This window comes from Acanthisitta chloris, unplaced genomic scaffold (assembly GCF_000695815.1).
Source record: "Acanthisitta chloris isolate BGI_N310 unplaced genomic scaffold, ASM69581v1 scaffold4812, whole genome shotgun sequence".
Classification (NCBI taxonomy): Eukaryota; Metazoa; Chordata; class Aves; order Passeriformes; family Acanthisittidae; genus Acanthisitta; species Acanthisitta chloris.
Genome location: NW_008658659.1, coordinates 1 through 25,308, shown reverse-complemented (window position 1 = coordinate 25,308; position 25,308 = coordinate 1). Strand labels below are relative to the sequence as shown.

At 49.0% G+C, this 25,308-nt stretch overlaps 1 protein-coding gene across 1 annotated transcript; it reads right to left on the bottom strand.

Moving 5' to 3' along the window:
• Positions 1-20,904, bottom strand: LOC103812164 (probable E3 ubiquitin-protein ligase DTX2; the record flags this gene model as incomplete). Its single annotated transcript, XM_009085173.1, has 4 exons — positions 20,523-20,904; positions 15,434-16,019; positions 7,100-7,158; positions 1-132 (listed from the first exon to the last, which is right to left on the bottom strand). Coding segments are annotated over exons 1-4 (1,084 nt in total), but the record flags the coding sequence as incomplete, so codon positions are not given.
• Positions 20,905-25,308: the final 4,404 nt, after the last annotated feature.

The window sequence follows — 25,308 nt, the reverse complement described above, 5'->3', positions numbered from 1 at the left end:
CTTTCTTGGACACTTTCCTCCCCTCCTTAACTGAGCTGTGTTTTTTAGTGGCTTTATGGGTGCTGGCAGCTTGAGGCACACAGGTGAGGTGCACGGGCAGTCCGGCGGCTGACATCAGAATAGCTGTCATGCCTACAGTGGGTACGAGATCAACATGCAGGAGGGAGACAACGGGGAAACACATTCATTAAAAAAAACCTTTAACCTTGGAAAGAAAATTAAAATAAGAGATAAAAGAAAACAAAACCCAAGCCCTTGTGATTCAGAGGACGTAAAACATCTGAGAGGCAGCAGGGTTGGAGTCAGCACAAGGACAGGATCCAGAGGTGTTCAGAGGGAGAAGCCCAGGCAGCAAATTAAAGGAGGGAAATGTGGGCACGTCTTGCCCGTGATCCTCTGTGCTGGTGTGTGAACAGGACCTTCCTCTTTGCCTTGGCTTTAGGGCTCCTCAGGCACCGACTCTGCTGTGGTGCAGAGCTCTCCTGCTCACCAGAGCCCTGGAAGCAGCCCTGAAGGATCATGGGCATCACCTGCAACATGTCCTGCTCAGCTGCTCCCCACTAAAGCCACACACTTCAACAGTCTGACACCGAACGGATCCCCCAGAGTGCAGCTGAACTGCCTTCACACACCAGGGCAGGAGCTGCCCCACACAGTCCCCTGCCACCCCACACAGTCTCCTCCTCAGCATTCCAGTTTTCCCTCACACCCCCAGCTGCAACGCAATCCTAGCCCTCCCCCATCCCAGCCAGCTGTATCCATAGGATGCAGTTTGATAAGGGTAATGAATCATTAAAAAGGACAGCCATTCCCTGAAGGTAAAAGTGGCACACTACAGGACTGATCACGCTGATGCAAGATGATGTTTGCCTGTGAAACGCAGGCTGGTTACAAGTCATAACATTTCCAAGCTACCATACTGCTCTTACATTTACATCCAAGAGAACACCTGCCTTGGCTTTCCCAAGAAGTGACTTCCCACCTGCAACAGCCAGCAGCAGAACTTGAAAATATGTTTATGGTTCCAAACCAACAGCAGGCAATCTAAAAACCAGCATCTCCCCAAAAGTCACCTCTGAGAGCAGACCACACAAAAATCACATCCTAATGCTGTGGTCATTCCTGCCAGCATCCTGCTCAGTAATGCATGACGAAAGCTGAGATTTACAAGGATTTTATTTTTGCAAGCCTCTATTCAGCTGTGTTGGGAAAGGAAGATTCAAGAGCACATTTGTTCGGGACAAAAACGAGGCACCTTGCCCACACATGACTGAAAATTGAGTTATGACAGGAAGCATCAGCTTTGTGTGCAAGTGGCAAGACTATTTTCTGCCTCCAGAAATATGCAGGCAAGAACCTGTGTACTGTGACTAGAAATCCCCTGCACAAAGCCTGTGTCAGTGTCCCATGAGCAGAACTACTCCTACACAGTGCTCACCACAATTTGTGCCTCCATCCCCTAAGGTCTGAGCACAATATATATTCCAGAAGCTGTTCAACTCCTTTCTTGATACCCAGAGTTGAATGCTGATACTAAAACTTTCCCATCTAAGGGCCAAAAGACAGACAGAAGGGGTTTCACAACACAGGGAGAAGGGCACAGATGGAGGAAGGAATTTCTCCAGCGTTACCCAAGAACTTTTGGCAGAGCTGGTCTGGCCAGAAGACCAGGAGCCACAATGGATGGTGAAACCATGCATTTCCAAATGGAAATAGGTCAGCAGGCAGCCATGGATCACCCTCACTGGATACCATCATTGTGGATCTAGATCTGAGGTGCAGCCTCCCAGTTCTTCCAGAGGAGGATCTTCAAAGCATACAAAGACTGGGTTAGTACCCCTCACCCTTCTGACAGCACCAGGCTGTTTCTAGTAGGCACAGTTGAGGAGAGCCCATCAGATCCATCCTTTAAGTCCTGATCTAAAGACCACAAGACTATTGCATGCTCTCAACCCTCGTCTAAGCCAGCACTCCACTAATCCCCAGGGAGCCTTAAGGAAGAGCTTAAATGTTGCTGGAAACAAAAGTTATTCGTTTTTCCAATGAGTACAACTGAGCACCTGTAGTGCAGCAGCAGCACCACAGCTGTCACCTGCACCAGGCAGGTCCTTTCCCTTTTCAGCAGGGGTTAAAGGACAGCCAGAGATATTCCCAGAAGTGCAGTAACAACTCACTCTGATTAGTGAGCCTGGAGGAACAACACTCTTGAAAAACACACAAGATGCTGGGGAGATCATCTCAGACAGCCTGACCTCACCAAGGCTGCAAATACAACTCCCAGAATTGGTGCAGAAAAGGAAAGGCAAAGTTGTCTCTGAAAAAGCTGTTTCTAAGCAGTGCAAAAGCACTGATTGCACAGACTGACATTTGAAATGCGAATCCAAAGACTAACAGGGATTATCACCACCCACGCACAGCTGACTGATAGGCAAATGCAAAATTAATGCGTTCTTCTGGAGAGATCAATACTGTCTTGCTAACATTAGCATGCTGAGCCCTTAAAAAAAAAGAAGCAGAGGCTGAAGAACCAACTTCAGGCTCTCAATATCAGAGGGCAACACGTTGCCTTCAAAAATCAGACTAAGTGAAGAGCATAAATCATAGGACCCCAGGTCTAACACAGCCCTTCTTGTACCTGGAATGCTGTGTCCAAAACCTCCTGTACACAGCCCTTCTTGTACCTGGAATGCTATGTCCAAAATCTCCTGCCAGCATCATGAATCATCACAAAAATCCCCAACTTTTGTTCCATGAGCTTTCTTTTGGTTTTTTTTGAGCTGCAAACCCATCCACAACTCCACACAGACACACAGCACAAGGCAAACGTGGGACCAGAAGAATTACCCTAACCCAACATTATTCCACAGACAATTGGTCAAGAGAACGTCTAAGTGGGGAAATTAGGTTCAGAAGAATTACCCTAACCCAACATTATCCCACAGACAATTGGTCAAGAGAAGGTCTAAGTGGGGAAATTAGGTCTTCTTGGCCAATTTTTAACCTTCTACTGCCTTTGGAGCAATATGCAATGAATCATCTACAGAGTCAAGAGAGCATTCAAAAAGCATCAGGAAAAAATCCCCATCAGTCAAAGACCATTCTCATGTTACACTGCTCTTCTGGCTCATCTCAAATCCCAGCAGCAAAGCCTCCTCTAAAGGTCTAACACAATACTGGAAACTTCAGCATGAACAATCTTCCCATAAGTTTGGTGAGCAGAGTCCCCAGTAAGGGACCTCTTCTGACCCAGGCCTTACATGGGACTGCATGTTCACACAAAGTACAGAAACACACATGGGACTGCATGTTCACACAAAGTACACATAGACACACATCACACCTGCAGATTGAGTCTCCAATTCTCAGCTGTGGACACAATAATTTCAAGTCAGAACCTGTTGCAGGCATCTATGAAGTTATGTCAGGAGCAAGTGTAGCCCTGGACCTGGATAAATTCTCACTGAACACACAAGGGCTAAGTTGCAATATAACAAGCTTGCCCAGACCACAGTTGCTTTGGCTACCATGTGTTCTGTGAGAGCTCCTGCTGCTCACTAGCTAGCCCAGGAACTTGAAAAATATTTAATATGTTCACACTTTCCACTGGGCACTGGGTTTCTTCTCTGCAAGGACTACAAGAGGGAGGAGACAAAGTCTTGCAAAGCATCCTTTGGCACCTGATCTGATGCTATAAACACATGTGATAGCCATACTCAGAACTGCCTCTTTTCTCCTGCTCAAAGTGAGTGACTCCTTGGGGTAAAAATATTTTTACTGGAGTTATGACAACATCCACCAGCTTTTTCTCTAAAATATGATTCTATGATTCTCAGCCTGCTGTGTAAATAAAGGACTTTTGTAACATCCTGTGCAGAACCTGAGCTTGGGAAAAACACTCTTGCATAATGTAATGAGTGTTGACCACACACTTAGTCACTCCCAGCCCAACATTCCCTTCCAGTCACCAGCTCTGGCTACTGACCTGTATTTGCACAGGCCTCAGACTGGTCCAGGGCAGAGCTTAGCTTCAAATACTGTGAGAACTCAGAAAAGCATTGCTAATTTGTACAATTATATCCACCAGCAACATCATTATGGTTAGTATGTTCCTAAATGCCCCAGCTCGAGGAATCATGTGAATGAGAAACACTTGGTTTTATTTAACAAAGAACTCATTTCCAGCTTTTACTTTAAAAATAGTATTAGAAAGGCCTTTATATGAGCACCTTGCCCACCCCTCAGCCCCAAGGCACACCAGCTAAACTCCATTATTTCTAAGAGATATTAGTCCAGCTGATCCTTCAACACCAACACTGTGGTTCAACAGTTTGCTTAGACCTCTGTTCTGGCATTTTGCTGTACCAACCAAATACTCAGGGGGAAAGAAAAAGCTTAGAAGACAAGTTTCAACATGCACTTCCAAGTATTAAAACAGCAGAAAGCAAGGGAAAATAAATTAGTTGGGTTTCTTTAAGCAAAACATGGTTTTAAAGTCAGCTTCATGATTTGTGGGACCCCAAGTGGTGCTTCCAGAAGACCAAGTGGGGTTGACTGTGTTACAAATCCCTCACTCAAATCCCCAGACGCTCATCACACAAATGAAACCCAACTTCTCATTCAGACACACAGATCTCTCATCTCTTGTTTATCCACCCCAAGTTCCCTTTGCATCCTAAAAAGTGCACTTTGAGAGATTCTCGAGATCATGCACAAGACTCAGGGGGTTAATGTCTCCAGCTTCAAACCACAGCCAAAGCTATTGAGGCACCAGGACATGGAGACCAAGAATAGTGGGACTTCTAGACACATTTCCCAAAGCAAAGCCTCCTTCAGTCACATCTGAGATTTCCCTCTCCCTCATGACATCACAGAGCCCTTGGGTGCCCAGCCTGCTAGCCCTGAAGCTGAAGGAAGCAATCATGCAGTGGGGACTGAAGGAACAAGAGGGGCTCAGACTGATAGAGAATAACCTGAGCAGTAACTCACACACCACCAGCAAGATTTTAAATATGAACAAAATACCACTTCCCAGAAGAGGTTCTAGGAACACAAAGCAGAGCATCGAGGGAAAGGTCTCCCTAAAGACCCAACCAATCAATGTTTCAATAAAACTTTTCCTTTTTACCAGAACTCTGCTGCTTGCTTTTTACCAGAAATACCCCCAGAGACTTATTTTCCTTCCGCTTCCTAATTAACTTGTGTTAATCTTTTCTCTGCTTCTATGTGACTTTGAAGACAAACTCAAATTCAGATTTCTCTCCTCCCTTGCACCTCTGAGGTCTGTCACACTTGGCAGAAGGCAGCAGTCCTTGATCTGAAGGAGACACTGGCCCTGAGGAGTTGCTTCTGGACTGACCACACTCAGCCCAGTGTGCTTCATGCTGAATGCCTCATAACAATTAAACAGTATTAAAATGAATAATTATCCCCCTCTTTTGCACCCCTAGAGATATCAATTACAAGCTTATCGTATTAAACGGTAGCAAATGGCTTATTCTACTGAGCTTTCCCACACTACAAGGCATAAATGGACCATATGAATTCACCTCTTCCAAATCCACAGTGGATGACTTGCACTTGGAGAATGAGATCACAGTTAACAACATCACCACAGCCTGGATTCACCAGGGCTCTTCAATTCTTTGCTGTATTTACCTTTCTGTAATTAAGTACTTAATTGCAAAGTCAGTGCTAACAGCTAGGGGATAAAATCCAGAATTGCCACAAGCAATGGGAGTTCTGTTCAGGTCATCCACCTAGACAAGGCCTGAGCTTGGCTCTACACCTTTGCACAGTGATTTGCTAACAAAGAGACAGATGGGCTGCATGCTATGCTGTCAGAGGACACCAGGGTTAGTCTCCATGCAGTGCCCGTCTGGCCACAGAGACATGCAAGGCACAGTTTTCACAACGATGCTAACATTAGAAAAAAGGAAACACCAATCCTGGGGATCAATTTTAGGCAGGGTAAAGCCTGGCATTTGAGAAGAGACCAAACACCATCACCTCTTCTGGAATAAGGTGGTAACCACTGTCTCTTAAAATAAGAATGTTAAGTGTCTCCGCTTGCTCAGGAGCAGAGTTTGATGTCCCAGGAGCTAATAACCTCAACAGACCATGCATGAACAAGAGCCAGAGGAAGGAGAGGGTTAATAGATATTCTGTAGTATCTGAAACAGACACAGAAAACACCAGACATCAGGTCTTTTCCACTGCTTTACCCCAGGTTACCATGTTATGATATAGTTTGAGTGCAGAGCTGGTGACAGTATGGAGAAGACCTCAGCTCTGGGCAGAGCACCCTAACCCCCAGCACCACCACCACATCAGGGTCCCATGGTTTGGCACTGGCTGAGTCAAACAGAGCAAAGGTGCTGATGGCTTTTTGTATGGCAAGGCTTCCACTGAAAGCTGCAAGCACGAGGTGTCGTTTTCAAGGCAGAACCATTTTAACTTCAACAGGCAAATCTACTCTGAAAAGAAGCATTGAAAACTGACACTTTCATCCCTCCCAGGCCCAGTCTTCAGTATATTTAGTATTGTGTTCACAGGTTTGGATAACAAGCAAACCTGTATTCTGCTGTTACAGGAGACAATGTCTGATTCAACTTCTGTCTCCTCTTTCTCCAAGACAAGGCATCGTAATACTCTTTAAGCTAAAGGCCACCTGAGCTTTTGTAATAAAACCACATTAAAAAGTCACATCAAAACCCACACACTATCTCACACCACTCTTCCCTCTTGACTTCAAAAAAAGCAGCAAATAGCAGCTTGATTCATGTGCCTTTTCCCTTGCTACTTGCTCATCTACACATATAGGACAGGATGAATAGCCATGCCTCAAATAAACCCACTCATTTTGAGAGCCTCAGGACCAGCACTGACGAGAGAAACAGTGACTACTTTTTGTCCACCCATTCTCCCCCAACTTTTCCCTCTATGCTTTTCAGAAAAGTCTTTAGGTCTCAAATCTTAGACACCAGCAACATTTCAGACTCTGCCTAAAAGCCAGCAAAGGAAAGTAAGTGCCACAGAAAAGACAAACTGCTTGTTCACCTAACCTAGGGACAGGGCAAGGAAAGCAGAGTAGGATCCTTACCTGCCAGGGCCTGGTTCACCTTGCTGGATTTGGGCATCTTGACAGGCAGGTTTGGGGCACTATATAGAGAGAAAAGTAGATGAGTTCAACAGCATGGAACAATCACTAACAAAACAAACCAGCAGTACTCTGCTCCCTCCTGAGTACAAGGGCCCTGGATAAATTAGCAGGGATTAACTGCTCAGATGAGCCCCAGCTGGGACCCTCACCCATGCACCCTTCACCCACTGCTCCAGCAGCTGAATTTAAGGGGCCACAGCTCTCTACTAAGTTAACTTACCTCCAGGGTGGATCTCAGAGCTATTTTGAACATAGCTGCCTCCAGCCCTATCTCCTTCTAGCTGGATGCTGGGCCTGACTCATCCCTTCTTCCTGCTAGACCCTGCTCTGATCAGGTGGTGCATCCCTGCTCTGGCTACTCCACCACAGAGCTTCCCATGAGGTGCCAACTTGCACTATGCATCCAAGGGGAATGTGGGAACAAAGGAGGAAAGACTGAAGGAGACTTAGAAGAGTTTTGCACCCATTTTTGTTTGAGAATCAAGAGGATTGGGACACCAAACATCCCTTTCAGGGTCCTCACCTACTTGTTTTAGGAGTGCTTCCCAGCACTGACAGCTGCACCCCAAGTTAGTCTGGGATATGTGGGCAGCCAGGGTCATGCTGTTACCTGATAGCAGGAATTAGGAAGTGAAGGGGAGCAGCAGCATGAACACTGATAAGGGGGTCACTAGACAAGAAAACAAGCTGGATCCACAGGAGCAGAGCAGGAACATTTGAAATCCAATGTGCTGGCACAGAGAAGCCACCCATGGACTTTGTCTCGGGTGGCACATGTGCCTGGGATGGATGCAGGCTCCTGCTCATCAGCTGCAGTCAATACACTGCATTCACATCTCCAAGGTCTCCCCCAAAAAGAATCAAACCTGGCCAGCTTCTTATGAATTCAGAGACTAAGGAGGTCCAGAGCCCAAATCTCATCTATTGTTTAGGGGCAACCTTCTTTCCAGGGACGCAAGAGCTGCCACTGTACCCAAAATAGCACCACAAAAGTTCACCTTTTCAGTCTTGCTAACATTTCTGTTCACATTTCCATGATAATGACCAAAGCTGAAATTTGTGAATGAAGTGTGGCTGTCTTCCACCTTTCCAAGCTGAAGGCATCCCCACCTTCCCCCTCTCCTACCTGTCACAGTTTGGAATGGGTTCCTGCACGTGCACTGAGCTCCCTGAAGAACCTCCGGGCAGGACCCAGAGCTTGGTGTGCATTGACAGACTGGTCAAGCCAGAGCAGCTCTTCCAGACCCTTATAAAGCTCTCCAGACCACAGAATTTCCCCTTCTGCTGTCCCCAGTTGTGCAATATCTGCAAATGATGCAACAGATTGTTCTGGCTACGATTCAAACCCACCAAATACAGGGAAAATCCTCCCTGGAATTTCAAAGGGCTTTGAATCCAATGCCCTGAAGACCTTTTTCTTTCCTGATTTACCCTCGTAATCACAGCACTTTCTCATCCCTTTGCTTCATTCTACCCCTATGATCCTCTTCAGATGATGGCAAGGAGCAGGACTGCTCCCTCTCCAGCTGCAGACACAGAGGGTATTTGAGGAACAGATCATGAAAAGGAACTTGAGTCCTGCACCCAAAAATCAGAGAGGCATTGGACCTTCCCAGCCCAGAAGACAACACAGTGCCTGGGCACCCCCTCCACCCCAGGTTGTGACAGATACTGAAGAGTTTGTGCTTTATTGTCACACCATGAGATGCAGCAGCCACCGTGGGTGTTTTCACTTCCCCATGGAAAGTAAATATACAACAAATCACAAAACTGAGGCTCAAGTCCAAGTCACCTAGGAGCTAGAACCTGCCCTGGTTTCAGCTGGGATAGAGTTAATTTTCCTCCTAGTAGGTGGTACAGTGCTGTGTTTTGGATTTAGGCTGAGAATAATGTTGATAACACAGGGATGTTTTCGTTGGTGATGAGCAGTGTTTACACTAAGGCAACGTCTTTTCTCTCCTCACCTCACCAGCGAGGAGGCGACACAGCTGGGACAGCTGACCACAAGTGACCCAAGGGATATTCCATACCTTGCGATGTCATGCTCAGTATAGAAACCAGCATAAAAACTGACTGGGAGCTGCTGCTTAGAAACCAGCTGGGCATTGGTCAGTGGGTGTGAGCAATTGCACTGTACTTCACTTGTTTTCTATACTTTAATTCTTCTATCATTACTATTTTCCTTCCCTTTTCTGTCCTGTTAAACTGTCTTTATTTCAACCCACAACCTTTACATTTTTTTTTCTTCCAATTCTCTCCCCCCTTCCACTGGGGGAGGATGGAGTGAGCTGTGTGGTGTTCAGCTGGCTGCTGGGTCAAACCACGACAGAAGTGAGAAAAGCCCTCGAGATCTGCTAAAGGAAACAGACAAGCAATTGATGCCTTTGCAAGCAATCAGGTTTGGGAGGCTGGAAGTGCACTGCAGATAAATTAGATCCATGAGCCAGGAAACAGTCGCTGATCAGCTGCTCTCCTGGTGTAGAGGCAAAGTGTGTCAGCTTTGACTGCTGGAGGCTTTAAGCCAACTGATGTGATGATGGAGAAATGAAATACTTATTTCACAAGGGCTAAGCACACACATTCAGTTAGCAGCACCTCAGCTAACAGCGCTGTAGGATGTGCTGACCCATCCCCTGGGTACCATGGCAGTATCCCAGCACAGCTGCCACACTCCTGATTTCTGTTACAACTGCAGAAAGCCCAAAGGCTGATGAAATCAAGGGAAATCCATATTGCTTTGAGGTACCACAACACTGCCTGGGTAGGTCTGCAGCCACAGAGTGTAAGAGGAAGTGCCATCATGCCAAAAAAGGTGCGGAAACACTACTCGGAGCCTCCCCTGGGTCTGAAGTGGGGTTTTTGGAGGAGGAAGGGGAAGAGGTAACAAGGAAGGATATTGCTATTGTAATGTAACAAGGGCTGTGCCTCCAATCCAAGAACAGCATCAACAGACGTATTTAATCCAGCAGTTCACACTCAAGCTACTCCAGCACGGCCCTACCAGGGCTGGTTCCTTGGGAGAGAGCTGGAGCCAGGCTGGGCTGAGATCATGCTGATTTATTGAAAACAGGCTGTTAGAAGAAAAGTTGATGCAGGCAGCCTGGTGGGGTCTTGGGTAAGAGAGATCTGGAGAGCATGAGTGCAAGAGCAAGTGCTGCAGAGCAGAGAGATAAGAGGGATCCATTGAGGCACCTGCTCCTGCTGCCCTTGGAGGTTTCCAGCCAGGCAGTGCCTCTGACTGCCAGCCAAGTGTTCAGGTTGTGCTTGCAACACCCGAAAGTCAACGCCTGAATTCTCTAAATGTTTCCTGGTATTAATTCCTCCTTCCTGGCCCAATTTTGTCCTGCCCTTTGCTGCAGCTCCTGCTCTTCCACTGCTCTGTGTGCTGGAGGTGACAGTGCAACAGGGGTCACCAGGTTGTGAGTAAAGACACTGCTCTGAGAACTGTCAGACACAAAAAAAAGACACTGTCCTCAGAGATGCAGCAAGAAGATCCTGGTAAGATTTCCACCACTGTTTCCCAGGCAATCTGCTACAGGGGCAGACAGGGCAGTACGACAAAATCTCTCCCTTCTCCAGAATTTCAAGGTTTTGCAACACCAGCGAGACAGCAAAGCACCAGGAAGCATGTTGTACACAGCTTGGAATCCATGGCTGCTGCCTCTTCAAACACTTAGTGCCCAGGTTTGACCTGAACATGACCTAAGCCATACACACACACAATATCCTAATGGAGACCACTGGGGAAGCCTTCAGCAAGTCACCTTCTCCACCTGAGCCAAGCCCTTGCTTCCTTCTTCTCCCCCTGCACACCAGCCAACAGGTCAAATATCTCTGTTTCATGGCAACTTTGGACCTCTCTGGCCAACACTTCTCACAGATCAGGGCAGCATAACCTAACTCACACTAACACCAACACCAAGTGCTACCTGAAGGTCCAACCCCTCTCCCAGGGCTCACCGAGTATCTGGTAATACTAATGACCAAACTGCTGTTTCTCCCCTACTCTCCTTCTCAAGAAGATGCCAAAACCCAGACTGAATGTCTCAAAGGGAGGACCTTTTGGTGCAATGCATGCAGCCACACGGATTTGTGATTTTGCTCCTGGCACCAAGCAGAGGAGACTCCCCTGGTCCCACATGGGAAGAGCACCCAGTGGCAGAACCACGCTGGCTAACAGGGCTGCAGACAAGTCACGATGCGCACAGTGGAGCCAGCACCTGGAGAGCCCCTCCTTAGCAGCCAAGGAGCTGCCTATGGACAAAGCTGAAAGATGCAAAGGAGGAGAGCAAAAAGGAAAGGCCCTGCCCAGGTTCTGGTCCCTCCTGATCCTACAAAGCACTGACTGTGGGTTGCTGACTGTAGGAAATTTGGGGGTACAGCACCAGACCCTTCTTAGGAACACCCCAATACTTTCAGCATCCTTCCCCAGTCTGCAAGACCCCATTCCTCATGCTTTTATATACAAAATCCTGCCCCGGCAGCTGCCTGCCTTATGTGCAGGCACAACCCAGACCAGCAGGCAAAGCCACATAAGCTCAGAGGGGCCAGCAGAGCTACAGCAGGGATTTGTCTGGCTGGGCAACTAATTAATATCCCCCAGAAGATTGCTTCCTGCAGCTTTACTTGCTCATATTACACACAGGGCACTCCTTACTGTGTTTCAGCAGTGCCCTACTCTGTAATTAGCCAGCACAGCGCAGAGAACAGGGTAGCTCTTGCCCCAGGGATGGATGCTTTCCCACGTGAGGTGGGAAGGATTGTGCCAGGAGGTGGCTGGGATCCTGGGGAGCTGACTCCTGTTTCCCAGATCCAGTTAACAGTGCTGAGATAAGGACAGAAGTCTTGCCATGGCACACTCCATCTGCAGATTCCAGCACTGTCTGGGAGAGGTCACACTCATTAACTGTGTTTAATACATGGGAGAAAACTAATGCTCAAGAAGCAAAATAACTTGCCCACATGTATTTAATACATTAGCAGCAGAGCCAAGGATATTAGCATCTAGTTAAGCCTTGGCACTCTTCTCTGGGCTTTCCAGCCACTCTGACCCTCTTGAGAGCAGGAGGAAATTAAACCTGCATTTTGCAGTGCCAGAGTTCTGCCTGCTCTCCCACAAGCATCTGCCTCCAGCAAGCAGGAAATGCATTTAATCCCTGTCAATACCACAGGAGCCCAGACATGCCTGTCCTAACAGCCCCTTCTGGGGGCTACCCCTGCCTGCCTGCTAGAAATAACTGTCACAGCCACACAGGGAGTCAGGCAGCTTTCCAGGATGAACTACACCTCTTTCTCAGCCCTGCAGGAGAGATGGTTGTTTCAGTGCTGCCATTTTTAGCTGCGTTTAATAAAGAAACTGGGTGTACACAGCCACATCATCTTTCAGTCTCTCCCAACCAGCTTCTGAGCCCTTCTGCCAGCTGCAGCTCAGTGCCAAGAGGCAGGAGTTGGGTCATCCCTGCAAGCTTTATGAAGATCAGCAGTTTCGTAAAAGCAAATAATCTGTCAGAGCTGCTTTGGAGCCAAAGGCTGTGAGCACAACACAACCTTTATTAGACACCAGAGGATCCACCACGGCCCACTGCTCCCTTCCCTTCAATCTCTGGGCACAGGCCAGGCACAGGAATTGCACATCACTGTTAAGAGGAGCAAGCAATGCTGCATGCTGGACACAGCCAGACACCTTTGGTGGGGTAGTTAGTGCAGGATAATTAGCCACAAAGTCTGGACTATTGGGTGATGCAGGACAGTGACTGTGAGGGAAGAGGAACTAACCCCCACACCACATCCAGCCGAGGAGGGGAAGAAGGGGAAACTAGGGGATAAAATAACCCAGGAATGTTCTGGGCTTAGGAATTAAATGAAACACATTGTTAGAGTTTGCTACTCGGGTTTCTCCTAATTTATAGAAATTAAAGGATTTTCTGCTGGAACATGGGTTTCACGAGCCTGAGACTGTAACCCCAGCCAGGAGCAATTATACCCACCCAGAGGCATTTCCGACTCAACCCCAGCACAGTGGTGATGGGGAAAAGCCACTTTGAGCTGTCAGCTGGGCATGAAAAAGTCCCTTTCACATATGGCATGCTACTGGAAGATGGAGATTGACCCCTGGCTGTCTGGAAGGAAGTAAGGAGAGTGCCCCTGGGAAAAATAATCCCAAAGAGATTGGAGATCACATCCCAAGGGCAGACTGCCAGCAGACAGGGGAGTGGGGCTCAGCTGGGGGTGTGGGTTTGCACAGAGTGCCTGTCACACAGAGTGCCAGCATTCACACACTGCCTTTCCAGGTGTCTGAGGAGCTGCTACCTGCCCTGTGGGGCATGTCCTGCTGTCCTCAGCAAGGATTTAACTGTACAATCCCTTCACATCCCCCAGAAAGGCTGGCTTGGCCAGGGATGATTGCTAGGTCACCAGCCATCTCACCCCTTGGACACCATACACAGCTGAGCTGCAAAACAGGTTGAAACAGACCAACTTCTACCAGCCATGGTATTGCTGAGCATCTCCAGATCTCCTCCCGGCCATCCCTCTCCTCCCAGTCAGCATCACCTGGGCTATGGGCTCAGTTCATGGTAAGGAGCCTGTGCCACCCCTCTCTGAGCATCTCTCTTCCCTCCTCCCTCCCTTCAGGACAATCTGTGCCCCCCCCAGTAGCACACAACATACCCAGACCCTGATCGGCTCCAGACAGGCTTGTGGGGCAACTGCTGCTGCACTTGGCTCTTCTTTTTTAACCTTCCAACCTGAGAATCACTTTGCAAATCACTTTGAGGCTTTGGGAAGGACTGGGGCTCCAGGCAGCCCGGTGGTCCCTCAAACCAACCAGTGATTCCTGAGAGAGGGGGAATTTGGCAGCTTCTTCAGAAGACAGTAAGAGCCTTGCTGGGGCTCATGCAGGCAGTGCTGAGGTCTGATTCTCAGCTCTGTTCAAAGGAGACTGGAACAGAGAAGTACTGTGGATGTTTAAAGCACCACAAGAAGTCATCAGGTGCAAAAAGAAGCACCAAAAAGAGACCGTGAGAAAGAAAAACAGGATGTGAGAAGTCATTTCACTCAGATGACCCCAAAGATGGAAAGTCCTGACACAACACTAAGGAAAATCTTAAAATTCACTGTCTTGCTTAAAATGCAAATGAGATTCAAATTAAACCTCAAATCTCTGTGCCTCGTGTAATTACAAGAATGTGCTTCCAACACTCTGCTAGATCTCTTATCTCTGTACTTACTTGGGGTAGCTTGGACAGGTAAATCAGCCCTGGCAAGATTCTCTGTAGTTTCTCAGGGGCTCACACTGTGGTTTCACAGCTGGATTATTCCCAATGAAGAGAGTGTAAGGTTTTGCACACTTCCAGCCATTCACAAACAGAGGGAGCAGTCAGCCAGCCCTTGCTTGGTCAGATGCTAGGTGCCAGCTTTGCCACAGACAGGCCACACAGACCTCTGCTAGCAAGGGCTGTGCACAGAAAGAGTTAAGAACCTGAAAGTGGGATAACCAACAGTGGCCTACCTCAGCAGCCCGTGCCATGGGGAGGAGCTGTCAGACCACAAGGCTTTCCTTTTCACTGGGCTGGCAGCAACCAAAAGGCCAAAAGAGTAGTAAAGCCCTTCCTCCCCCACCAGGGAGGTGCAAATACAGCCTCGCTTTGGCTCCCACTGCTCACTGATGAGAGCTGAAATCCTGGGCTACGAGATGCACACCAGTTTCAGCCCTGTCAGAGAAGAGCCATGGTGAAAATGGATCCAGTGGCATCTCTGCTCTGCATCAGTACTTAGGCTGACAAATAGCCTGGACACCTGATTTTGTCAGAGAATTCATAAGGTCTCTGCCGTACGCAACCAATCTTGTGGTCCCTCCTTGAAGGGGAAGAACTTTGAACATGGAGCACTGTTCTGCTATATGTTTACTGCCTAATTTGAATTAAATAAGGGTGTTTACAAGTCCCCTTTTCATTCAATCGGTCCTCCTCAAAGCGGTTTTTAAGCCTAACCTAAAATAGCACTGATGACTATTCATTTTCTCAAACCTGCAGAATCTCAATCTGATTTCTCCAGTGGTTCAGGGAGACTGGTGGACAGGGACTATATTTCAAGTGGAAAGCAGAGGAAAAGCCTTTTCATCCACTGCATTGGATACACAAGCACAAACCCTTCTCTCCCTCTATGGAGAAGACCCTTGTAAAGTCCTCTGGCACAGAGAGGCTCCTAGTTAATTCAGACCTGAGCACAGCAGATCTCTTAGACACATATTTAAAGGTGAATTAGGGTCTGTACCTGACTCCGTTAGATGCAGACAGTCCTGAGCTGAGGCCCCCAGGCTGAGCCAAAGCCCAGGTGCTCTGTGCATTGAGTCTTGGTGTTGACCTTGCTCCAGTCAAAGTTGGTTTGTTATAGGGCACGAAGCCGACGCTGGAAGAACTTACTGACGCTGTCCTACCGGGAACCTGATGAGTAGTGGAAGAGTTGGGAAAGTTTATCATGGAGTGGCGGTAGCGTGTGGTGATTGGACCAGTCCCACTGTTCATCCAGCACTGCTGGCAAGAACAACCTACCCCTGTGTGAAGGGGTGCTGGGGAGGTTGTCACCGGGTATGGCGCGTCCAACCGCCTCTGAACGCTGCGGCGGAACCTCGTGGTCTTGTTAGTCTGGACTTGAGCCACAAAGTCAACTTCATAGTTGTAGCCCAAGGGTCCAAGATCTACTCGCTGGTGGTTGGTGGCACGTGCCTGCTCCAGGAACACACACACGTTCATCTCGTACGGGGACCACCCGCCCTCGTCGTTCTGCCACTCCCAGACAATGCCCTGCCCGGCCGCGGAGTCTCCCGGGAAGAGTTGCCTGCGGACAGCTCGCATCGTCCCTGTGTGGGGAGAGAGGGGGAAATAAACATAGTTATTTGGAGAGCAGAGAATTGCAGAGGAAAATCCACCTGTGTATGAGGAAGAACTTCTTTACTGTGCAGTCATTGCACACTGGAACAGATAGCCCAAGCACTCATGGACTCCCCCTCACTGGAGACATTCAAGGACCATCTGGATGCAATCCTGTGCCATGTGCTCTAGGATGGCCCTGCTTGAGCAGGGAGGTTGGACAGATGACCCTTGTGGTAAGTTCCAACCTGATTCTGTGATTCTGAGAATTAAGTGGGATGCTGTCTCAGGGACAGGTTTCTGCACAGATCTGTGGTGCCTACACAGTGGCCTTCCCCACCTCTCTCTCAACAGGGGCACTAACACACCTTCTCTTCCCAACAGGGCTGGGTTTGCTCGTGAAGCTTAGAGAAACGCAATATCCCCGAGATTCTCTGCCAAATCTGATTGTGGGCTGGCAACAGGTTCAAAAGCTGCTGGGAGGAAGGGTGGGAAAGGAGGGAAGGAGAGAGGATGCAGACACACCCGAGCACAAAGGCACAGTGATCACATATGCCTCCCTGACGTTAAAAAGGGGAAAAAAAAAGTAGAAAAAAAAATCAGGCTGAGGCACAGATCTGGTTAAAAAAAACCCTAACTCCCACAGCCTTGACAACAGAGTAACTATAGAGACACCACACCATCAAGAAATGCTTCGCAGGAGTGTTTAAGGGGCTGAACACCCACGTTACAACACAAGGGTCTGGGCCATTTCGCTCTTGGGGAAGTGGATGAAGGTCCACAGGGGCAAGAATAAGAACTCTGGAAAATGGACAGACAGGGTCAGCTTCTCCAGGCTCCTGACTGCTGTGAGACAGAGCAAGACTAGAAAGGAGAAGACAATGAAGTAATTTGGAAACTGGAGAGAGCAGCTGTTCAGACAAAGGGAGAGAAATCGAAGCAGATACACTACACCTGCAAGACTGCACAACAGTGACAGCAGGAGCTCGAACCCCCTGGAAGCCTGGTGCTCCAGGGTGACTGCACTCCTAGGTACTTCAGCCTTTTCTTCAAAAAAAAGCAGCAGCCTAGTGAGAGAAAGGCAAGCCACCCAACAGGACAGAAGCTCTGCAGCCTCTGCAAAAACAAGTTCCTGCAGCAGGGTCAAAACTGCTGCTGCTGGGAAAACCCACATTAGCACTCTATGGAGAAAGAGGAGTGAGAAATGCCACAGGGGAAGCAAGTTCAAAGTACAGAACCAAGAGGAAAAAAAATAAATGAAGCCTCTAAAGAGGTCATGAGAGTTATGGCACTATGCTCCAGGACCCCAGGTGAAAACAGGCACATGTACCCACCCCTAAAGCCTGGGGGGGGGGAACTGCCCCAGGATATCACTAGTGACTGTGTGGGGCACAGGCAATGCAGGCAAGTTTTATGCCCAAGTATACTCCAAGGAAGAAGGAGGACAGTCCACAAGGGACTCCACACTGCCAAAACCTGACTGCTGCCTGAATGCTGGCTTGACTATCTCTGCCTCATGCTGATGTTACTTCCACCCCTTAGTACTGGGATACTACAGAAACTACTAGGACTTGATTCAAACAATGAGAGCATTAACTGTCTCCTCACTGCTAAAAATCCTGCTCAACAGCATGAAAGTCACATCTCTGCTGCTATCACCCTCACAGACTTCTTGGTGAAGTGTTGGTGTTTTCTGCACAGCACTTTGGTGGTCAGACCAAACGAGACCCTGTGCAGGTACGTCCCACATGTCACTGCAGAAACTAAATGAGGAAAGACAGAGCTGAGCTCCAGAGCTGACACAAAGGCATATGTCAGGAGATTCACAAGCCTGTCCCTGCTCCATTGGCAGGTCAGAAGCTGAAAGCAGTACAGAGATGATTCAAGGAGTCTGCAAGCAACTTGTGTTTTTAACATCCCAAACCGCAGCAGGGAGAAGAGCTTTCAGGAGTCAAGACCAACGCCATGCTTTGGGAAACATCCCCCTTCCCCCAGGCTGGCAGGGAAACCAGCATTCCTCTCCGGGGTGGGCAAACAGCTGTGGCAAGGACAGCTCCTGCTGCTCCCCTGCATTCACTCCCAGCTAATGTGCCTCGACCAGCAGCTGAAGCCCATGGCTAATCCTGCCCACCAGATCCCCCCGCACAGCTGTCATTCCCCGCCGGTGGGGATGCTGCTCCCGTTAACACTGGCTTCCTGTTATTCTCCCTGGCTTCCTTTGAAGAGCCTATTTATCTGTCTAATAGCTAATGAGAAGAATACAACAGCCTATTTTTTGCTCTGTTTAAAGATTTTTTTCATGAGGATGTTTCCTGCAGAGATTCTTTTCTGCAGCTCATGACAAAGGTCAGCTGGCGGCTTGCTCAGAAAGGTTCACGTTTAAGGCAGAGCCTTGCAGAGAGAAAAAGCTTTGCTCAGAACTGGGCCACGGAATGGGATATGAGAGAGTTTCCAATAGTCACATTGCAGAGCACACAGGTACACAGTGGGAGGTTTAGAGCCCTGGCCACTCTGATCAGCATCCCTCTGGATCAGTGGAAAACACTGCCGGAGAGCTGTAGAGCAGAATCAACCTTTTTGTTAGTAATGGCTCAAACTCAGATCTAATGCAAGGAAAGATGAGATCACATCAGCCAACATAATTTCCAAAATTGTACTGGACTGTCCCCCGGAGATGACCAACTCCATGCCACCCTGAGATAGACAATATTCACTGGATGTTTTGAGATCTTTCACAAGGCTCTAAAGCAGATACAAAACCTCTAAGAACAGAGAGCTGTACTCGTGGAAAAGAATGTTCCATTCACACTGGGACACATCTTTCACCCTCCTACAGGCTCTCTGCTCACCTTCACCAAACAGCTCGAGGCTGCTGCCCATGTGTTGGAGCACTGGCTGAAAGGGCAAGAGGCTGGAAGGCTCCTCCACAAGTCTGGCATGAAAAAAACCCAGGAAAAAAACAGGTGCTGGTGCCAGCTCTGGTGCTTGAAGCCACAGCCTCAGCTGGGCTTACAGGTGCTCAAACAGGTCAGGCTGAGCACACCTGTAAAGGCATCCAGTTAAGAAAGCTCCTCACCCCATTGAGGACATGCTTGAAAAACTAAGCCTAAGATCACCAAATCAGAATAAAACCACGGATGCAGCTGTGATGACCACTCACATTTGCTCCAACCACTTCCTTTTCCTGTAGGAATTGGCTGATTGTGCAGTTGATTCAAAATATTGCTCACTTACTGCTTCAGCTGGGAAGAAACCAACACATTACCCCTCTCTAAAGCTTGGGGGATGCTTGACTGTGGCCTGAGGTGATGGGAGACACGCTGGCAAAGTGGAAACTGATGGATGGAGAATTTTCCAAAGCAGCCATTCACTTGGGGCGTGTAATTTGGGATCTCCCTGGATTTTCCAGGGATGAAGTGCATGCATTCCATCCCTGCCCTTTTCTAAGCTCCAGCTGCTCAGCACATCTGCAGCAAAAGAGGGTAAGAGTCATCATAGCGAATTCTGAGCTGCTAACCTCAGTGACCACAGGAGACAGAAGAATGAAAACCAGGTCTCAAGCCTGCCATTAAGCCCATCCTGCCCTTCCTCCCTGGGAGGAAGCAGCCAGGCTCACACAGCACAAGTGCAGGGAATATTCTGCTGCAGCATTCCAGCATTGCGCGGGGGCTGCAGGCTCTCGCCAAGCAGCTTGTGCAGGGCACCATGCCAAGGTAAAGCAGCTGGCACTCCAGTTCCAGAGGGAACAAGGGATTCAAGCAGGAGGGGTGGGATCGTAAAAAGGCCTTTTTTACGCAAGTGGTCTTGACTGGATGTGGGTGGGGGCAGTTTCCAGCTCTGAGGGCTCTTCTCACAAGCTCTGAGGGGTCTCATGATGATCACAGAATCACAGAGAATTCAGAGTTGGAAGGGGCTCACGAGGATCACTGAGTCCAACTCTTGGTCCTACACAGGACATCCCCAACAATCCCACCATGTGCCTGAGAGCATTGTCCAAATGCTTCTGGAGCTCTGTCAGGCTTGGGGCTGTGAGCACTGCCCTGGGGAGCTGTTCCAGCGCCCAAACACCCTCTAAGGGGGAGAATCTTTTCTTTATATCTAACTGAAACCTTCCTAGATGCAACTTCAAGCCATTCCTTTGGGTCCTGTCACTGGTTGCCAGAGAGAAAAGATCAGTGCTGCCCCTCCACTTCCCTCATGAAGAAGCTGCAGACCACAATGAGGTCTGATCTCAGTCTCCTCCAGGCTGAACAGACCAAGTGCCCTCAGCTGCTCCTCATATGCAGCCTTTCCCTCAAGGCCCTTCACCATCTTTGCTGCTGTCCTTCGGATGCTCTCTAACAGCTTAGTATCTTTCTTACATTGTGATGCCCAAAACTGCAGACAGTGTTCAAGGTGAGGCTGCACCAGTGCAGAGCAGGACAATCACACTGGCAGCAGTGCTGGGAGAGCACACAAGCAAAACCCCAGCACAGGCAGGGGAGCTCCCTTACCTGTATCCTGGCGGAACTGTGTCAAGCTGGGAATGTCAATGACATAGGGAGCCAGGACGGGATCTGCCTGTCCCAAAGGGATGCTGCTGACAAGCCCCGATCCCGAGCGCCGTCCCTTCTGCTGAGAGGCCTGAAAAACCTGTTCGATGTAGCTGCAGACGTTCCCTCTGTATGGCCTCCACCTGCCAAATTCATCCTGCCATTCCCACACTGCCACTGCCGTGGAGCTGCTGCTGTGCCCCGGGGCAGGACCAGAGAGTCCTGACGGCCCAGCTGAACTGCTTCCTGCTCCCTGAGCTGCTGCCATGTTCCTCCCTGAGGTCTGGGCACGCCGAGACTCAAAGTGGCAGCCGTGCTGGCTGGTCTCACACCATTTTCTCCTGGGGACCTGTAGCAAGAAACAAAGAGCACAGGGAGCTAAGAATGATGCCCCAAATCCCCCCACCCTGTATCCATACACCACAGGAGTCACATGAGAGGGAAACAAGCTCTGACATTCTCAGAGGATGCTCACTATCCATTTAGGAGACTACAGAGGAGCAGAGCGGCCTCAAAACCCTCTGGCTGAGGGTGAGTGAGGTACCACCACGCACTCCCTGCCAATCCTACCAACTTCTCTTGCTCATTTAGAGCAAACCTCTTCAGGGAGACTCTGCTTCCTACGGTTTGTGGCACCAAACACCACCCAAGTCACTGCAGATCTGTACCAAACCAGCCCTAGGCTACTGCTCATCTGTGTTAGACAGATCTGTAAACGCTGACCCCAGTTCAAACAGACACTCACTAGCCAGGAGCACCAAGTCAAGCTCCTCCCCATCCATGCTCAGCACTGCTCCTGGCAGCATTATGCTCTGACCACTCCAACATGAGCTGCCAAATGCTTCCCAAACACTTGTGTGCAGGAATGACTTGGTTACACAAGTGGTTCCCAAACTCTTCTCACTGATCTGAGCTCCAGGGCTACACCATCAGCTCTATTCAGGCTTCTGACTGCTTAGTTTTGATCCAGGATGAGTCCTGCAAATCCTTCTGTGCAGCATTATGCACAGAAAAGCCAGAAGACAATTCTTTACACATGGTTTGCAAATCACAGCATATATACTTTTTTAGTTGAGTGTGATCCCAGCAAAAAACAGATGGGAAGGAGTACAGAAGCACCCAGAGGAACACAGGGTGTAATAAACAGCCTGTGCTGAGGGCAGTGATTTAGCAGTTCCTCAAGATCACAGCACACACAGCTGCGGCTTCTCAGTTGGAAAACAAGGAACCTCTTGAAACAAGGGACAATCTGCATCAACAAAGACTCAAGACCATTAAGAGATGATTTGGGAAAGAATGGGATAGGAGCCACACACACAAAGGCCAGTGAACAAATTCCAACAAGAAGAGATCACTACTGTTAGCCCCCAAGGGATGCAAAAAAGCAGAACCAAAGTCATCACATGGTCACCAAACTGTCCAAGAGACACCAGAGGTTTGATATTTGGCATTCCTTGTTTATTGTGTCATTGCAAGGAATCCTGTCCAGACCATCTGGACAGACATCTGTCCAAATGCTGGACAGCCTCTTGGAGATTCCCATGCTGGTGCTCCTGAGTAGGTGGTATGGCTGTGAACTAGCAAAATTCATTTTGTTTTAAAATAAATTCACCTTCTCCCACCTGAGGTCTCATGTTGTTGATTGCTCACTTAGCTCCCAGCAGTCAGCAGGGAGCTGCGAGCTCCCTTCCCATCAAATGGAAAAGTTCAGGTTCTCCCAAGAGGCAGAGCAGCAGTGGGTGGCTTCCACTGGAGGATGCCATCTGCATGGAGAATGACATCCCTGCCGGATGGGGGAAGATCCCATCCATCATGCCCATGTGCCTTGATAGCTTAAAAAAGACGCAGAGAAAGAGCAGAACAGACACACCCACACGTCTGCATTTCTAAGAGGAAAGCAACACTTTCTCCAGGAATTCATTGTAAATCAGTTTATGAGCTGCTCTCAGATTTTTACACAACACCCCCAGCTCAACTGGGCTTGGTGACAAACTGCTCCAGATCACCAAGACCCAACCCTGGTCCCCACCACCAATTTTCTCCTTGCAATCCATTCTCCTCAAACACACCAAGGACAGTTGACAGTTATTTTACAGCTCAAAATTAAGACTTAAAGCATCAAACCCACCACCTGCCTCTGTCAGCTCTTTGTATGGCAAGGTTTCACACCACTTCTCCACCTCAGGGACTACCTGCATGTCCATGCTCAGCTTAGACCAGCATAAGGTAAAACCAGGCTGCAGGGTTTTCTGTCCTACCCACCTGCACTGGGTGCTCTGAACCCCAAATAGAGAATCAACACCTTTTTCACACCCCCCCACCAAATACAGAAGCAACACTTTTCCCCTCTCCAAAGTTGTTACCCATCTGCACTCCCCACAGCCACAAGCAGAGCAGAGGAGCAGAGGGAGGCTGTGAGGAGGGAGTCTGCGATTCATCTCCTTCCTTTCTGAAGCACAGCAGCAGGAAATGGAAAAAAGAGGACATCCCAGCAGAAAAGCCACCTCCTCCCCATGCCACCCTGCACTATCTGGGACACTGGGATAACAGCAGGGTGACAACAGCGTATCGCTCACCCTCTGGGTTGGCAGGGAGGCTGTGAATCCTGGACCACACGCGAGGGTACCGGACTGGCTGCACGCGAGTGTCGTGTGCTCAGACGTTCACTTCCCCATCGGAATGGAAAAATATTTCCTGTGCTGGGACTGCTGGTCCAAAGGAGGAGCAAGGGGAGTATTCTAGCCTCCTGCCAATTCTTGCTGAACGCTGCTCCAGCCAGCAGCTGTTTGCACGGATTGGGAAGTGAGGAATGCGAGAGGGCTTCAGTAAGCCAAAATTACATGAGTCCCTGAGCTAAGGCAAACAAGAGAAAGGAAAGGCCTGAAGTCACAGTTCCTTACTCCTCTCTGAAGATCCAGCAGCACACAAATATGAAAAGCTGAGAAATCCAATACCAGAGCTGCTCATACAGCTTTCAGCCCACTCTCTTGGGCTGCCCTGTGCATTACACCACGGCAGAAAGGGTTTGGGGCGGAGCAGGATGTAGCTCGGGATGTGTTACACATCCCACTCCACAACTTTGCTAAGATCTCATGGACTAGAACACTTGACCGTGAGCTTTAAAAATGCCTTGAAAAACTGAAAGTCACACCAACCCCTAAAAGTTCTGTTTATTCAGCAAACAGTCCTGGCTCCGGTCAGAAACCCTATGGGCCACCTTGCCCCAAGTGAAAACAAACCCCTGCCTACTCCAAGTGCAAACTCCAATATTCCAGCCAGCTGCCCTTCACTTAAATAATTTGTTTTGTGGGCTCAGAGCTTGAGATCGAATTTGTTTAGCTGGAACTTTAGACCCATTTGCCCACATGGCTTCAATCAGGGACTTGGACAGGAATAGAACTGGGTGCATTTCAGTCCTGTTTCCCAACAGTTTCACTCCCTCCTCCTCAGTTCCAGGAAATGCTGGTGAGAAAGCTGGGGAAGAGGAATCAAAGCCTTTGAAACACATGTTTAATTCTCTGTTCTACTTCCAGAAAGCAGAATTTGCTTTCACTTTAAATGCAGGATCTTAAAATTCACAGGTCTGAGATAGTTTCTAAAAATGCAAAGTCCCTTTTTAAGTTTCTGAACTGAAGTTGCCAGTGCTGATAAAACTTTAAATGAAAGGTGAGCTTGTACCTGGAAAAGAACAGGAGCCTCAGAAGCCCTCAAGCTGGGCTGAATTAAAAATAAAAACCACCAGACTGGTAAAATAGAGACTTTTCAGCAGGTTGCTCAAAAAAGAAGGTGCCCAGGAGGGATTTATTAAGCATCACTAACACCACTTTGAGACAAGACTGGGAGGGCAACAAAGATCCCATGGGAAGAGATTACACATGGATTAGGGGAGCACAAAGCACAGAGAGGCTGCAGGGCTGCACTGAGATCTGACCCTGTGCAGGGTGCACGACTGGAGCAGCATTACAGGCGCCCTGTGCCCCTCCTGACCCCAAACCACCCAGCCACGGCCCCCAGAACCCTTCACAGCAGCTGAGCTGCATAACCCAAGCTGTGAACACAGTGATGCAACAGGGTTAGAAGCTCTTGCCAGGTAACTCATACCTAAACACATCACCTGTACACAAGCACCCAGCAGTGACTAGCAGCAACCAGAGAGTAAGAACAGAGCAGGGCAGCAGAGAGAGGATCACAGCAACAACTCGAAGCACACAGATCCACCAGAGCTCGACACAGTCCTGCCCTCTCCCAGCCCGTTCTGATCCTCACAGCACAAGGTGACTGTGTTGACAGCCAAAAGAACAGGAGAAGTAAACTCATCTGCTCCAAACCTGGGCTGCTTCCACGCAAATACAGCTTCAGGAGTGTCCCTCCGGGGGGGAAACAGAAACTGCAACTGAGGTGGAACAAAGTGTCTGCCTGTCAGCTGAGCAGAGGTTGATCTCGGGCACGGAAGAATAGGAAAGTTGAGGCAGCCGGAGGAGAGCACGAACACCTGGGCACAGGATCACACCCAGACACAGGATCACACCCTGTGTCCAACCCGCCCGTTCTAGGGTCCTTCTGGGCACCGAGGTGGCTGTTTATCAGCAGGGAGACCACTGACTTGTGGACTGCGACCCTGGCACGGTCTGGAGAGCTCCTCCAGCTCCCCAGGAGCTTCAGCTCGCAGCGGGACCTCCTGAGCAGCGGGAAGAAAGAGCCAAGCCAAGTCCTGCCTCGGTCACCCGGAGACTCGGGGCCAGCGCGG